Source organism: Sebastes fasciatus, chromosome 1, assembly GCF_043250625.1.
Source record: "Sebastes fasciatus isolate fSebFas1 chromosome 1, fSebFas1.pri, whole genome shotgun sequence".
Taxonomy (NCBI): Eukaryota; Metazoa; Chordata; class Actinopteri; order Perciformes; family Sebastidae; genus Sebastes; species Sebastes fasciatus.
The window spans coordinates 11,415,828-11,433,410 of NC_133795.1; the positions used below are offsets into that span (position 1 = coordinate 11,415,828).

The following is a 17,583-nucleotide window of genomic DNA, read 5'->3' on the forward strand; positions in this document are numbered from 1 at the left end:
AGCAACAAGCGGCAGACAGACAATGTTTGTGAATAGCTGGTGAACATAGTGGAGCGTTTAGCCACTGAAGAGCTAAATGATTCCCTCAGGAGTTGGTGGAGGCCAAAAACTGAGCTAAAAGGAGAGTAAATAGTGGACTTATATTTTTCAGGTGGCCACAAACATGACTTCAAACGAATACTAAAGTTGCTCTGTTTGCTAACATCTTTCAGTCAGATCGCATTACCTACAGTAGGTTCTCAGTAGCAGACTTTTTTCTGTACCTGAGTCCGGTATTTGTAAGTGTTGGATTGCACTTGCCTCAACAGACTTTGCTGTAATTGTATTGAACAGTTTAGAGCGAAGTACAAGCTGCTGTGTAAGCAGTCGTATTCTATGACTTAATTGCAAGCTTGGGCTGTGGTGCCCTTTCCATTTAATAGCATTTGTAGCCGTTGCACTTCATTGATCTGAACACAAGGAAACTCCAACCGGGCTCTTCTTTATACCGTGTAGAAGTGTCTGAGACAGGAAAGCAAATGTAATGTAATACACAGCATAAGCTGGCTGGGTGGTCTGTAATGTCCTACTGTTGCTTTGACCGGCACAACCATCCATCATCTACTGTATGTCTCTGCTCCTAGAGGTCAGGGTCGGGCGGGAGGGTATTTATAGTGGGCCTAGATGCCTCAGTGTGTCTCTGGTATGTGTGGGCAGCCTTGCTGAGAGGCACCTGTGTGCAGCAGCGTTGTTGTTCCACTGTTGCACCTGTGTGTGTGTTTCTAGTGTGATTTAATTTCTGTGCCTGCTGAAGCACTCCAAATGAACACAGGCACTGGCCTTCTGCCGTCTAGCACGAGCCCAGAGGGGAGTTAAGTGTAAGTGCATGTGTGCCCGTCTTGTCCTGATTTCTTTTTTTTCCTTCTGGTGGAAGCAACGAGAGGGATTCATCATCTCTGCGCTGGTCTGTCAGCTCGTGTCACAATGAAAGGCCATCTCTCTCACGACAGAACATGAAAGGCTGTCACTTCATGTCGACGCACACTAGTAACCAAAAGCTGTTCCTCACAATGGACATTTTTACATACATACATCATTTTAAAGATATTATTATGTACAAAATGTTTTTGTCTAACAGCTGACATTTAGTTTTTTCTCGTCTGTCTTATCACACTATCTTGTTCGTGCTCCTCGCTCATATCTCCGCCTCTCGCTCTTTCTCTCATATTTGGAAGACGAGCTGTGGCATGTTAGGAATTCATATCAGCCGGCGTGCACCTTGCACCACATCAGATACAGAGGGGAAGAAATTAAAGGAATGAGGGTAAGGGAGATGCAGAAAAAGGAGGTCAGGGAACACAGGTAAACTTGCTGCACAGACAGAATCTCGCGGCTGATATTCATCCCGTTAGTTTCACTTTGGTGTCAGCGCATATCTCAGGAAATGCCTCGGCATTTATGAACCTCGCAGATAAAGCCTGCTCTGTGTTACCAGCCCTTAGAAGAAAAAAGCCAGGAGTGTGCTCCGAGTCTCACACACGACTCGACATCACCCCCTGCAGGCTGATAAAGGCTGTGTTTTGTTACATTTGATAGGACACATTGCCTGAAGTGAACCACAGCTACCGGCTGTATAAACAAGAGATGTGTTGAGTAGTAGACAGCATTGATTCACTCTATGCAGTGGTCAGCACTGATACAGCCTCAGGCAGTGTGTCAAGCAGGCAGGATTTCCTGTCAAGGATAATGGAGGCTTGCTTCTGTTGACGTCCAGGACTTATATTGATCAAAACCTCAGAGAGTCAAAGTAGTGCTCCAGGATTGCTTCGCTCAATTATATTTAAAGGGGACCCATTATGCTTTTGTGCTTTTTCCTTTTCCTTTTGTGTGTTAAATAGTTTTTTGTCTACGCCAAAGGGAGTTACTCTCTCCCACAAACACTGCTCCTGAACTGTCTGAAACGCCTCGCTTGAAGTCCCGCCTTCTCTTCTGTAACATGATGATGTCACCAAGTAATACATTTGCATAATAGCTGCTTAGCGGCTAGTTTGGCACGCCCTCAAACAAAGCTAGTTAGAGCGGAGCTGGAGCGGAGTCATATCCACGGAAAACTATATAATATGGGATAGCGTTGTTGAATATCGCGATAACGGTCTTTCGCGATGTGTTTATTGCGCAGTTTGACATAATACGATATACTGTGTAGCCCTAGTTCAGTCAAATGGAGGGTGAAAAGAGGTGCTGCATCACAGCCGGTATGAGAAAAATAAAGCATTTCTTAACACTAAAGCATGTAAACATGTTCTAGTAGAGACCTAAAATACAAGTATGCACCTGAAAATGAGCATAATAGGTCCTCTTAAAATTGTATGTTGCAATTAAAGTGCTGATCCAACATCTGTCCTTCCTTTTGCCGTTTCACATACTTGACTCTTCAAACAGTTTCCTTCCCATACCCTCATTTTCCTGCATCCCCCTCCCTTCATTTCTAATTCCAGCCCACTTCGTCCCTTCCTCTGCCCACTCCAATCTTCCCAGTCCTCTTTCTATCTCTCTCTCTCTCTCTTTTTCCTGTAATGAGCCCCATGCCGAGCAGCGTTCGTGTAATTAAAATGCACACCATTCATCTGGGAGGAAGGGAGTCTCCTTAATCTGCGTCAACCCACATCTTAGCCTCAGAGGATTTGCCTGCTGCTCCACACTGCCGCGCACACACTTCCCAGTTTCCTTCGCAATCTCTCTCAACACTCCCACCGCCGTTCCTCATTGTTTGAGCCCAGCTGTGCTCTGCCATGTCACATTTAGTGTTGTGGACATGGACGCTAACCGAACGCTGGTCGTTGTTCAAAGAGAGTGAACTGTGTTTAATTGATGTAGGCAGTTTGTTAGATCTGGATCTTTTTTAGCGGTAGATCCATCATCACCTTCTCACAACTTCCTGCTTCTCAGGAACTTGTCTCTTAAGGTTTTACACACATCAAACACAAGTTTCATCCCAGATGGAAATAATTCAGGCAAGTCCCATCTTGCATGCATTTCTCAAAAATGTATATGCTGAAATAAAGTTATCTCCAAAAGTTCTTGTGTCTCCTTCCAGAGAATAATGATTCAGGAGGCTCATTTTTTCAGATTGAGCACTTGGGCGTCTCTTTATGAGTTCCTCACTTTACTGTAGTTCCATTTTAGGTCACTGGGGATCTCATCTGTGCTTTGAGTCTCTGTGTTGTGGTATGTTCGCTTGGCAGAGGAGGCTGACACACCTCTGTGTGTTTATGTAGTTTGTGGATGGGTCAGAGCATGCCTAGCAATGCAGCGTTCAGTGAACAAAGGCAACCTTTAAGCTGCTAGTTTCTATATCTTATACTTAGTCTGTATCCTCGAATGTTATAAGACTGAATTCCAATAACTTTGTTGAAGGAAATGAGCTGCTGATCTCAATGAACTCACATTAAAGTTAGTAAACTGATCTCCTACAAGCCAACAGAATATGTATTTCATATAGCCTGGGGGTTAGTGTTTTGGCATAACTGTGTTTTGGAGGAGCAGATTCTGTATAACCAGGGTTAAAGCCAGTTCAGCTCGAGAGCTAAGTTGATTAACATCTCTTGTGTAAACCATCTGGACTCACATCTGTTTACTGAGGTCTCCACCAGCTGCAGTAAAACTTTATTCTGACACCAGCAGCAGATATATGCACCGAGGCCTTCAGGTATGCTCACTATTTATTTATGCAGTATTTCAGAGAAGTATCTGATGAAATCCTAAATTAATAGAAGTTAGGGCTGTCAAAGTTAACGTGATAATAACAACGCGTTAACCCAAATTTGCTTTAACGCCACTAATTTCTTTAACGCATTAACGCAACTTGCGATTTTTAGGTTGTAGCGAGCTCAGTTTTAAAACTAGAATGAAGATATTGGCATCATATGAATCTAGAAAACCTCAGGAATGGTACAAACTGTCATACTAGCTTGTCAGGAAGGAGGTTAAATAATGCTCCAAACCAGGAAATACTGTCATGGCCATTTTCAAAGGGGTCCCTTGACCTTTGACCTCAAGATATGTGAATGAAAACGGGTTCTATGGGTACCCACGAGTCTCCCCTTTACAGACATGCCCACTTTATGATAATCACATGCAGTTTGGGCCAAGTCATAGTCAAGTCAGCACACTGACACACTGACAGCTGTTGTTGCTTGTTGGGCTGCAGTTTGCCATGTTATGATCTGAGCATATTTTTTATGCTAAATGCAGTACCTGTGAGGGTTTCTGGATAATATTTGTCAATATATGTTATATAAAGGTACTTTCATATTAGGTATAGGGATGTGACGGTGAGGAAATTTTCCCACCGGTTAATAAACTCGTGACAATACTGATGTTACTGATTACACCGGACATTTTACAAGAAAAGATGACGGTCAATATATGTACTTTGATCTTTAACGTCGGGTGACTGTGTGTCTGGCCTCTCCGGTAGAGCTTTCGCTGCAGGGCTGCAGGTTTCCACCCTGCGCTGCCCCCGTTTTGTGTTGTTAACTGATTTCCAGTAATAAATATATACATACATTTGCATAAAGCAAGCATATTTGCCCACTCCCATGTTGATAAGAGTATTAAATACTTGACCAATCTCCATTTAAGGTTAATATTGAACAGATAAAGAATGTGAAATTAATTTGTGATTAATCGCGATTAACTATGGACAATCATACAATTAAATATTTCAATTGATTGACAACCCTAATATAATTGTATATATATATATATATATATATAATAAGATGAATGTCTGGACTTGTCTGATCCAGTTTTTTTTAGTAAATACCTCCTTAATGTGTTGTGGTGGCAGTTTCTGTTAAAACAAGACACAAACCAACGTAACAACTTGTCTTTCAGTGAATTTAATAAAAAGGCATACATTAATAACTAAAGCATCTGCAGATGGACTCACGAGCACAGCCACCTGTTGTGGACTGTGGCAAGTGAGCCCCGAATACAAAGAGTAGTCAGTATTTATACATTTAAAGCATAACATGAAGATAAGTGCAAAGAAGAAAAGAAGAGAAGGATAGAAAGTGTATCAATGCGTCAGCACACAGCAGACAACAGAGCATCACAAGACATAACAAGTATTTCAGCAATCTGCTGTTTGCAGTTACAGAGATCTAAAATGTCAGGTCACTGTCTTATGGTGACGAAGTTGAACATGTGAGGCCCTGAGATTGTCTAAAGGTACAGTGTTAAACTGCAGATATGAAAATTGCCATTACAGTGTACATTTGTAAACCGTAATGAAGATTAGGGAGGACTGTGTGTAGACTAAAAAGGCACATCCATATCACCCTTTCTATCTGTTGTGCATGATGGTGTTACGATAACAACCAGCTGCAACCATGGGAAATGTTGTAAAGAAGAAGTCTTAACCTCTGTGTTTTAAACACAGGAAAACCTCATAGAATAAGTTCACAATCTTTCTGACTTCCCCTTCTGCTGTAGACCAGAATCAGAGCCTATAGAGACTGCAGTGTTGAGTTCACCTGTCTGTTGGTTTGGTTTGAAACCTCTTTGAATGGTGGGTTTTATCATACACCATACTTGGTATGAATCATAAAGACTGGGTGTGTGTTTTTGCTTCTACCAAGGAAGAGATGAGGACACAGACACAGGGCTGGCTGCAGTAGTGTAAACAGTGAGCTTGTGCTGTGTCCATAATGAAACCCTGTGGAATGTGCTCGGGCTTCTGAACGGAGTCTCTGCTGTGAAGCCGAGTCAACTGGCATGTCAGCCATGCTAACCATGCTAATGCTAAGTTGGGCCAAGTGGATCTGGTATTGGTCTGGCTCTGCTTCTGCTGTGTCTCCTCTCAGTCTGGGAAACGCTGCGGTCCAATGTACTGATGATACTCTACTTCATTTTCAGGTTCAAATCACCTCCGAGTCTAAAAAGGTGAAGCCAATGCGGAGTCACCCCCTCCTCTGGTTGCAAAAAGAAGTCTGATTGTATAGAAGTCTATGAGAAAATGAGCCTACTTCTCACTTGATTTTATTACCACAGTAAACATTGTAAACATGAGTTTATGGTCTCAAGTTGCAAGTCGCTAGTTGCAAGTCTTCTTCAATACAGCATGATGTTCATTTAGTAAATTATGGTCCCATTTAGAGTCAAATAGACCATAAAGCAGGTGATGCTTTAGAGCAGTGGGGGGGCACCAGGTCTGCTCTGAGGTTGTCAAAATTAAATTTGCACATGTAAAACTAAAATCGTAATAACACACTTACTGGATAATTTTATACAAAAGTCTGTACATAAAACTTTTAATTTACTAAATAATTTTTTTTTTTTTGCTATTCAATAGTCCACATTCTGTTTAAACCCGGTATTTGTGCACAATTGCAGATTAAGTTTAGGCTACACTAATAATATCATTATTATTAGTGTTAGTTAATATTTGTAAAATTAGGTTCCAGTGGTGGCTGCGTAGGATTGTTTCCAGCTCGTGCGATCCAAACATTTCCAATAACCACAGAGCCAAAAGTCAAAATGTATTGGAAAAAGATAGATGTAATAATTTCCAAAATTCCCAACCTGTGTTTTTAAGCTAACAAAATATTTTGCTGCGATCCATACTTGTTAGGGCGTGGCTACCTTGTGATTGACAGGTCGCTACCACGGCGTTGTCCGGTCTGGGAGTTGTCCGTGTTTTCGTCTTACAACTTTAACCCTTTCACAATGTGTTCTCAGTTCATGAAAGTTAATTGTAACATTTTGGTCGCCTGAAAATGTCTTATTCAGCGTTCGGTATAGCTCCACCCTCTCGTGTCACTTCTGGTTGCAAAAAAACCAAGATGGAGACGGCCAAAATGCTGAGCTCGATGCTTCAAAACGGCAGTCCACAAACCAATGGGTGGCGTCACGGTGAATACATCCACTTTTTATATACAGTCTATGGTTCGTACTGTATGCAGTTGGTCTCTTGATGAAATCTTGTTGTGCTTTGCTTAAGAGATATCTTAATAATCTGATCCTATTTGTACTCAAAGACTAAATTGAATGTAACGTAACATCAAAATGAGGTTAAAGTGAGTGTGAGTCATGAGTAACCTAAGCAGAGAGCGTGCGCTGACATTGTGAAGGAGGGGCCGATTACACCTTTATATACCTTTGTGATACCACTCCCTTATTTGGGCATGCCTCTGTTGATAAGAGCTCTGCTTGTCCTCAACTTTCCTCATTTCACAACACTCTCCTTCACCTGCTGTAACGGGCTCAACCTGCCACTTTCAGAGACTGTTTTTGTGAGTAGTATCTTTTACTTGAGCTTTCAGGCAGCGAGGTCGGAGCTGGCATAGCAGTGTGTGTTTGTGTGGTGAACCTAACCCGCTACCATTAGTTTTAACCCCTCCTCCTCCTCCTCGTCTCTTCCTCTCTTATGCTGATGGTAGAGTTAAGAAAGGCAGTTCCTGCCTGGCAGATAGTCTGTTTGGGTTGCCCTCTTCCTCCTCCACTTCTTCTTCTTTCTCTGTATTATCTCCTCTTCACTTCCCTGGGTGTAACGTCTTGTCTTTTTCTAAGGTACGTCTCGTCTCCATGTTACTTTTAGCTATGGTTTTATCTTTCTTCCCGTGCTGCTTTATTTTAGGATGGAGCTTTGTGGAGTAGTTGGTGTTTGGATCATCTTAGAAACACTGCAGTATAGAATATTAAAAACCTCACAATGACGTGCAGTTTGAATCATTTTCAGTCAGCTTCTTTGCGATTCGGAATAAAACTTCATTGTATTTGTGCTGTACATTTGTCTAGAATTTAACATTACTTTATTAACTTCATTTTGACAACGCCATTGTGATTAACAGCCTCAAATATATTATGGAAAATTGTAATAAAAGTTTATTCATATAAGACGGTTCTTGTTAGAGTAAGTTTGTTAAATTTAGTTTTTTTTTTAAGACTTGTGAAATTCTGCAAGAGAAACTAAACACTGCTGTGGTGAGTGAGCGGCGCTAAAATAAGCCCAAGTATTCAGTAATACAGTCTGTGCTCTTCATTAAATCCCCTATAATGTTATGTGTCCTCCTACCTGCTGGTTAGGACTGTGAAATTAGTAGTTGTTTACTTGACCCACGCTCCTCTCAAATACCAAATAACCCCTTCATGCAGTGATGGTAGCTGTTGTTGTGTAGATGATGTGAGTATGTATACCTGGCTGCAGACTTGACAGCGACTCTTGGATTTAAGATCTGTCAAGACTCCAGGCAGACGAGGGTCAATGAGTAACCAAAGGAGCGGCTATGACGGTCGGCATGATTCAACTTTTACAACTCCGCCTCCCCTGATGTCAGTGCACACATGGGCTTTTGACCGATTGCGAAAGATGCTGTAATTATTTGTTCCTGTGTGTATGCAAACGGTGCTATCCTGTCCTTTCACACAACCCTCTCTGTGAATCTCATTAGCTTCAGATCTGTGATGATGTAAAATCTTTGTTTTGTATTTTCACAGATGCTTTGTTGGCGGACCTTGAGTCCACAACATCCCACATTTCCAAGCGTCCGCTCTTCCTGTCTGACGAGACCGCCTACTCCTTCCCTGTCGGGGGTCAGACCCAGCAAGACCTCGGCTCTCCTCCCCAAGTCCCACCCACTCCCTCTGAGCAAGCCCTGAACGGACTTGATGAAACAGAGGTATGTGCCCACATACAGGTTATTGCAGTTTAACATAAATTATGCAATTTGACTCGTGAATAAAAGTGTAAATTAGTTGCTTCATTTGTGAACGGTCTTCTGAAAACTCTAAAGTTACTTCTCTTCCTCTCCTCAGTCCTTCAGCTCAGCTCAGAGAAGTCCCTGGTCTAGAGATAGCAGCAGTCCAACTCAACCCATCGGTGAAGAGGACCACGTATACAGGTAGGACTTGGAATCACATAAATTGGATCAAGAGTATATAAGAATGTTTTCATATTAGGTACGATCGATTCGTACCGTGCCCGAGTACGATTAGCCTCCTCTTTACTCCCCTGGAGCTCAGCTTTCACATTAGTAAAGTTGTTCCGTACCCGAGTACACTTGCGTTATGGTCTACGTGTATTTGTTTTTGTTGAGATCAGCTGTATGTAGCGGAGCATCGTTAACACTTCATTCAAACTTTACAGAAACAAAATAAAACTCACCAATATTGTCGTCGTTAGTCTTTCCAACAATCACCGACTCTGGTTTGGTTGAAATAAACTCTTATTTCACCAAGTTTGATGTAAATATGCAGGCTCTACACATTGTTTCCCACCACTGTCTCTCTCTCTCTCTGCCCGCTGAGCAGCTGAGCGGCTCTCGTTCTTCGGAGCCAGACCATTAAATTAGCAAAATAAAATAACAAACATCGCCCAACCCAATCGCCTAGCATTATTAATATTTGAAGGACCCTCTCGCCTGCCTCCCTGCTTTATCACCCACGGCCGTTCAGTTCAGAGGATGAGATCAGCACATGCTGCGCGCAGATAAAGACATAGATATGAAACAGTTTTATATCTTTGTATACAGATGTCAGACGAGATAGGCGGCGTTAAAAATAGCCTGCCATTTCACAACTACTCGCTGACTGCAAACATTACTCGCGTTATATAGCAGTTCACTTCCGTGTTTTGGTACAGTTGGCTTTTCACAATGCGAACCGTACCCGAGTACACATGAATCATGCCCGAGACCACCTTTTCAAGTGGAGTACGGTACGAAGCGTTCACACTAATCAAACAAACTGGACTTTGGGGTCAAGTGTACTCAGATCCGGGCCCGGGTCCCTGATGTGAAGCCTCCTAAAATGTCTCACAATAACTTGTATCCCCAAAAGTGAGGGAACTCTTTGAGACTATAGATGACTTTACTTTGCATAATTTTTGTGAATGAGCTCTAACATATTTTGCTAATTATATGGAGGAGGACATTAAAAGGGGGAACATACAGTAATGATGAGTATAATCTATTTGAGACACACACACAAAACATTAGACTAGAACTTTTGACTCATCTGTGAGTTCTCTCCAAATGATGCCGGTGTCAAAATATAGCATCACTCTCAGTCCGTAGCTCTGTCGATGATAAATATTTGTTTTTCTCTCTTCTCTGTACAGTTTCCCTAATAAGCAGAAGACTAGTGAGTCATCAGCTGCCATGAACTCATCCTTGGGCAGCAACCTGTCTGAGCTGGACCGCCTGCTGTTGGAGCTCAATGCTGTCCAGCAAAGCACCCCTGTCTTCCCCACAGAAGGTACACAAAGAGATTACTTTACAATGTATAAAAGGCTCTCTTATAGCCGGGTTTCCACCAAGAAGCTCCTGGTAATTTTAGTCCCGGGACTACTTTTCAAGGAACTTCAGCCCATTATTGTCTGTGTTTCCACTGCAGTCCTGCAAAGATTAGACAAATTAGTCCACTGACGTATGAAAAAGCAACATGACATGGACAACTGCTGGTGATCACAGCAGGGGTAAACACACTCTGCAGCCTGCAGTTCAGTGTGCCTGCCTGTTTCATCTGAAAAACATGTTGAAAAAAAACAATAAACATTAGGTTTTACCTCATTGCGACGACATTTACTGCTGTATTTACCGATGCACGTTGGATGCAATGAATAAAATGCAGAGGAGGAAAATTAAACTAAGAGCGTCCCACAGTTAATCACTTGTTGAGTGTTTGATGGTTGTTTATTTGTGCACAGCACCGCCGTGCTGTCTGTCTCTTCTACAGCTCACCCTCTCAGATCGCTTGCCTGATTTCTCTCTCTCTCTTATTTTAAATGAGTCGGGAAGCCGACAGCAGAGCTTAAATTTACTTTTAATGTTACGACTAGAGCAGTGGCTTTCAAAGTGCAGTCGGTCCCCAGCAAAAAGGGGAATAATTTATTTTCACTATGATTCCATCCATAAGTGACACAAGGACAGAATGTATGACTATTTTGGTCATGAGTTTAATACACTATAGAACAAAAAAAAAATCATATGATTTTTGTCGACTAATCTATTAGTTGATTTAATCAACAGATCTGTAAAACTGAGTTTCTCCACAAAGGATCACACAAAAGCACCACTTTAAATCTTGTGTTTAGCAGAGATGTGCTCATAAGTTTCTTGGAAATCAGTCATTCAGCATGAAAAAGCATAACAAATGACTAATCGACTAAAGAAATCTTAGTCAACTAAGACCAATACGACTAATTAGTCGACTAATCGACTAAGAGGGGGCAGCCCTAAAAAGCAAAAGCCTTTCAGATGGGGGACATAAGGACAAAAGGTTATCAAACGGGGGTCCGTAGTTTAGGAACCACTGTACTAGAGTGCTTCCTTGTTTTATGAATGAAGCGGTACAGTTGAAGCAGCGATGCTGTGTGTGTGTGTTTGACCAATCAGCGACGGTCATCCCTGCAAACCCCGCTCGGAAAGTTCCTGTACTTTCAGGAAGTTCTACCCCCCCGACCAGGACCTTTTTTAGGTGTAAAAAGGCCCCGGAACTTAATTTAGATCCTGGTCCCTGTGGTCAAAACGCAATGAGTTCCTCAAAAGGTTCCTAGTTCCTGGGGAAAGTTCCTGTGGTCAAAATGTGGCTTATGATTCTCGGATGTCGCTATCTAAATTTGACACTATTGTTTTTGTGGTATTACACAGTGATGTCGCCTCCCTCCACTGTATTTTAGTGTCAGGGAGTTTACAACATGATAAATTATGCACTGTGGATCCATGAAGGAAATTAATTATGCTTTTTTTCTGTGATAGAAGAAGCAGCTCCCCCGCTGCCTGCCAGCAGCGTCATCCACCACGTCCAGGAGAACGGAGTCTCTACTGCAGGCAAGACTGCTCCACCTGTGATGGAGAAACCCAAACGCAACGCGGCAGCTCGGAGAATAGAGGACGTACGACCAAGTGTAGAGAGCCTTCTGGATGAGCTGGAAAGTTCTGTGCCATCACCCATGTAAGCGACACATTATTAAAGCAACATAGAAATTGTAACTGTTTTAAATTATTAACATTTAATGTGGAAAGCTCATGAATTTAGATGATTGTGTTCTTTCCTTCTTCAGTCCCACACCGTTGCTGTTGTCAGACGAACAAACAGATGGACAAGAGGAAACGCCAGCACAGCAACAAGCCAGAATGTCGGCCTCCTCTGCCACACGAGAACTGGATGAGCTAATGGCCTCCCTGTCTGACTTCAAAGTCCAAAGCAATGTGAGTATGGCAGCGGGTAGATTTTGGGTCATGGGGGGTTTGCATACTGGATGGAGGATGTCTATTTTTGGCATTGTGCAACTGTTAAGGACTGTGCTGCAGATGTTTAGGGGTTTGCACAACTGTTAAATTAATTGTAGAAACTAGGATCAGGCTAATTTTATTCAGTGTCTTTTCCAAATGTGTGGTTTTGTCAAATGTATTGCTGCTGCTGTCAGCAATATTCGGCTGTTTTACTGTTTCCATAGATTTCATTTACAACTGCAAACTTTTCTTATTTTTAAACTGGACCAGCTTTTGTTTGTCTGAACAAAATATTTTAGGACTGACCAGACAACCAGCTTTTAATTTCAAATATACTTTGAGTTGCTGTCACGCTTGACAAAAAAAATCACATACTGGATGACATTTAGATTTTGTTGTGCTACAATTGTTTGACTGCAATTTTGTTGCAAGCTTGCACTTAGGGATGGGTGATATGGCCAAAATCTTCTATCGCGGTATATATAATTTTATATCACGGTAACGGTATATATCAGGATACAGTAATTATTCTGTTAATTCAATTAAGAAGTGGTTTGAAATAACCATACCGTACTTCATCACATTTGATTATTTTCTTCTAATTGGAACTACCATACAACCAAAACAACTGCCTCACATGAGACAACACTTGAAAAGAAGACAACGTTAATTGATATGCTTTATTTCCATGTCTGCTGATAAATAGATGATAATAAGCAAATAACTTATTTGAAATTTCTTAAAAAACTCCCTGAATCATTACATTAGCTACCAGGTTACATTGTGTGTATTGTGTGGACAATAAGTCACACAATGGTGAGATTTGGGCCTGATCAGAAGTGTCGTTTTGGTTTTCCACCTCCGATGAAAAGCAGCGCACAGCCGCTTCTCAAGCCTCAGGGCCCTATCTTAACGACTATATGTTATTTTAGCATATAATTATTAAATAATGTTTATAATAAAGTAATTTTTGATCAATTTTGAGGTAAATATTGGGGTAATATAGGTTACTTGCTAATTATCACCTAATTACCATGAAATTTGTGGACCTGTAAATTGAAGTGTTGCCACATAATTCAATCCAATATAATTTCCCAATAAAACCCATTAACACACAGCAATCAAGACAATTTGTTCAAATAAACTGAAACAAAGTTTATTCTGAATTTAAGTGAATTCCTGTAGTATTTTATGAATGATTATTTGAAGACAATTGAGTGAACTCTGCCCCCTGCTTGGCTTTGTGTGTGAGACAACTTTCCTGTTCATTCCCTTCATTCTCAATGTGTTTTTCCCGCTCTCTTTCTCTTTTCTCTACCACTGTTTATGTCTTGTCTTTGTTTGTACATTGCTATCATTACATCCTTGCACCCGATTCAGTCCGGCTCTCAGTTGTCTGTGAATCAGGAGGCTGTAGACTCTTCATTGGAAGCTGGTTCCCCAGGAACCGCCTCGTCTATAAATCCTAATATTGGTTCAGTGGATACCCTTCTACCTTCTAATTACACTACTCCCTCCTGTACTCCTCTTCCACTGGAGCTCCATATAGATGAAGATGGTAGCTCAGCTCCTACATCTTCAGCTGCTTCCACTGTAGTCGTTGCATCGTCCATGAGCGTTCAGTACTCCCAGATCCAACAGATAGATGATGGTGGCATTGTCACCTCTGAGATCTCTCATGTGGAGAGCCTCAGTATCTCTAGTACCACAAAGCCTCCTAGTCAAGCTGAAGTCAACAGTAAAGTCTCAAGTCCACTTGGAAAGAGCTTAAGCCCAGTTACTGTTGGCAGAAGTTCTAGTCCAGTAGTTGTTTCCAAGAGCCCTAGTCCTGTTTCGGTGTCTATAACCCCCAGTCCCATTCTTAGAGCCAAGACTCCTAGTCCACCTGACCTTAAATTCTCCAATCTTAGTCAGTCTCACAAGAACCCAAGCCCAATCCCTAAAAGCGACAGTCCACTTCCTGTAAGTCGTAGTCCAGAAGCAGTTGCAAAGACTGCTAGTCCAGTCACAGTTACGAGGATTTCAAGTCCAATTCCTAAAAGTGCCAGTCCAGTGCCAGTCCCTATTATCTCCAGTTCAGCAAGTGTACCGAAGAGTGCTAGTCCTGAAACATTGCCAATGAATGCTTCCCCAGTAATGCCCCTAAGGCTTTCGAGTCCAGTGACGGTTCCAAAGAGTGGAATCTCAGTTCCTAAAAGTCCTGCTCCAGTCGTCAGAAAAAGTTACACAGTTCCAGGCACCAGCAGTCCCAGAGCTTCACCGGTTTCGCTTGCCGCTGTGCCATCAAGGAGCCCGTCTTCCCCTCTTGCAGAAAAGCAGGGAGTTGAAATGCTGGGTTTAACATGGCCATGTCGGGAGCCTTTTTTAGATGATGCTTTAGACAAACTCTTAGCCCCCGACTCCATCAGTCCAAGTGGGAACCCGCCACCTGCTCCCGTCATGCCCGGAGATGATGACAGATCTTGGGAGGAGGAAGACGGACTTTTTCCTTATTTCAGCCGAGAGGGAACCCTGACACCCATGACTGAGTCCAGCTGGATGGACGAGTGTTTCACCCCCTCCACCTGCCCCGGGACACCAGATGCGACGATGGACCTTCCCACGCAGCAGCCCTCTGCTGTCGAGCGACTATCTGCTTCTGGCCAAGTAGGGGACGCTCAACTTGACTCTCCCAAAATAAGCTGCTGGCAAAAATCTAGAGAGGCTTTAGTACCCCATGTGGTCTTTCTAATAAGATATTAATTATCTCTGACAATAATGGCAGTGTTAGATAATTGCTCAAGCAGAGTGCCGAAATAAGCTTATTTTGGGAGAGCAGCTCAAAAACACAGTGTCTTGATGAAGAAAAAATTCCTCCATCTTTGTGGTGTGATGCATGTGGTGTCATTGCACAGCAATTACAAAATGGCTTGAGGGAGAACTCTCCCTGTAGAGACCATTTGTGGCTGATGTTGAAAGCTTTGCTGAAAGGATTTTTACGCACGCCCCTACTTGCTTCAGTCGACATTGCTGCGTTAGTCACAGGGCCTGGCCTGTCATGTTTACGCAACCAATGGATGATGCAAAAAAATGTGTTTATCATCCCTGATGGTGCCAATACAAAGACAGTAGGGTGGATATTTTTTTCTTTTTTGCTAATGCATATATGCACTAAGAACATGCATATGTAATTAAGAACGATACAAGAGCTTTGCTTCTTTGGCCTTGCTTTGGCACGTGCAGACTTATGTGCAAGCATTGTGTGATGGACCTGTGTTGTCTTGACTTCAGCTATCCAGCATGCCATGCCACAGAGTAGTTTTAAGTAGACTTGACAGTAGAGAATGGAATTGAAGGCTTTGCTTCGCTTCTGCAGGCAAATTTGATTGGATACATGAGTGCCTGACCAAACCTCCAGAACATTTTGACAAAAGTATGTTCTGGAGACACTGCTTGAGCGTTTTTTGCCACTTGAGTGAGACATCCTGTGCCGGGCCCGTCCTGCTTGTGTTTGTAACCCGAACATGGACTTTCTGGTGAATGGTACAACCCCACGCATCCTTATATCATCTACTTCTCCAGCTCAAGTCGGTTATCCGCCGCACCAAAGAGACCTCCAATGTGCATCCAATGTTCAGGGAGGGAATGCGACGTAAAATGGGACCGGTTATTGTGAATAAGAGCAACTCGCAAGACCGACTCATTTTGGAGCTGCAGGGGAAACTGGGAATTGGGCGAGTGGAGCACAAGCGTAAACAACAGCCAGATGATTGGATGACGGAGGGAGTCATCGTCATGTCCAACCCACAGCGAACACGGGAAGAAAGGGCCCAGCCATCTGTGGATAAGGTAGACATTAGAGACGCACAGCAGGAGTCAGCGCTATTCAGTGCTCCTCCGGGACCCCGTTAAACCAAGAGTTGATGGTTTAGTTTATGTTGGTTCAATAAGTTGACCGGCATTTAAATTAAATATATATAATGTATGATCACATTACCATAAAGATTGCATTTTTCAGTCACTTTAAACATTTCAGTTTGTCGTGCCAATTTTGTTTCTATTATCATTTCCTTTTCCTCCTTCTTACCCCTGTTTCTGTTTGCTCTCCTCTCTTTGCTGTTTCCTTTTTCCTTCTTTCCCCCAGATCATCATCCCCCCAGAATCACCTGCCCCACAGAGAAAAGTCCTCCCCCCTCCGCAATCCCCCCCAGCACCCAAAAAGGCACCCCCAGTCAAGCAGACTCCTCCACCCCTACCTCCTCCCCCTCCGACACCTCTCCCTCCTCGAGAACCTACTCCTCCTCCCCCGAGGGAGCCTACTCCTCCTCCTCCTCCTCCTCCTCCTCCTCCTCCCCCCAGGGAGCCCACGCCTCCCCCTCCTCGAGAACCTACTCCTCCTCCCCTGAGGGAGCCTACTCCTCCTCCTCCTCCTCCTCCTCCCCTGAGGGAGCCTACTCCTCCTCCTCCTCCTCCTCCTCCTCCCCCCAGGGAGCCCACGCCTCCCCCTGTCCAGCCTCCTCCATCACCTAGCCCCCCTCCCAAGCCTGTCACGCCACCCCCGCCTCCCAAGGTCTTTGTATCAGTGGGTTGTCAGACCGAGTATGACCCTATCTTCCCACCAATGCAGGCACGGATCAACCCCTTTCTTCATCTTTCTCTTCTCTTCTAAACTTTGAGTTGTTTTACTTGAGCGGGGTATTTGGTACAAATCCAAGCAGCTGCACCTCTGTATTTCTGTTCAGCTATATAATTTGTCTGGTCATTGGCTCCAGTTGCAACAGGTAGCCTCTCTAAAAGCTTTGTCTGAAACCCAGTCAGACCAGGTTGAGGGCTGGTGCTGACTTTCAGGCTGGAGAGACTGAGCCCCTTTTCTAAATCTGACATCTGACGGCGCCAAGGGCTGCGTGTTTAGAGTGGAGCTGAGAGTTTAAGAGCTTAGAGGCAAGAGGAGTGTAACCCCCCCATGTTCCCGTTACACTAACTGTACTGCCATGCGCAGGAATGGTAGGCTCGCGGTGCAACTGAAACCTAATCTGCCACATGACAGCACAGTTACCACCACAATTCTAGCAGCTCCCGCAGGACTTCCGTCAACAGGTCCCTCTAGGTTAGATACCAGCTTGTTGAAGTTGAACGCCATGTACCATCCCCTCTTTTAGAATCCATAGTATCTTTATTGAGGTAGTTATGGTGAAGAGATTTGATATCTAGAGTGTAATTGCGTTCAGGTCGAAGGCTCAGTGAGATGCCTGTTTTATTTGTGTGTGAGAGAGAATACGTGGAGCTATTTTCTCTCTCAGTGGAATGTAAGAGTCATGAAGCTCCAATAACCAAACCACCTGAGAAGGTCTGTGTTTGCTTACATCACAGTAGCCAGACACACACA

General features: G+C 43.2%; 2 protein-coding genes across 3 annotated transcripts in view; both read left to right on the plus strand.

Annotated features, from left to right (window-relative positions):
* LOC141764163 (paxillin-like) overlaps positions 1–17,583 on the plus strand; it is a 55,744-nt gene that overhangs the window by 27,193 nt on the left and 10,968 nt on the right. The window contains exons 1-6 of one of the 2 annotated variants that reach the window (XM_074629157.1): positions 7,429–7,554; positions 8,482–8,663; positions 8,800–8,885; positions 10,103–10,239; positions 11,742–11,937; positions 12,047–12,194. In XM_074629157.1, coding sequence (XP_074485258.1) covers positions 10,143–10,239; positions 11,742–11,937; positions 12,047–12,194 — 441 coding nt within the window. In that variant the 5' untranslated portion in view covers positions 7,429–7,554; positions 8,482–8,663; positions 8,800–8,885; positions 10,103–10,142. Of the gene's footprint in view, positions 1–7,428; positions 7,555–8,481; positions 8,664–8,799; positions 8,886–10,102; positions 10,240–11,741; positions 11,938–12,046; positions 12,195–17,583 lie in introns of those variants that run through there. The other variant, XM_074629147.1, reaches the window with a different exon arrangement.
* rplp0 (ribosomal protein, large, P0) overlaps positions 6,202–17,583 on the plus strand; it is a 31,381-nt gene continuing 19,999 nt past the window's right edge. Inside the window, exon 1 of the mRNA XM_074629170.1 lies at positions 6,202–6,206. The gene's annotated coding sequence lies outside the window, so the exon portion shown is untranslated. The remainder of the gene's footprint in view (positions 6,207–17,583) is intronic.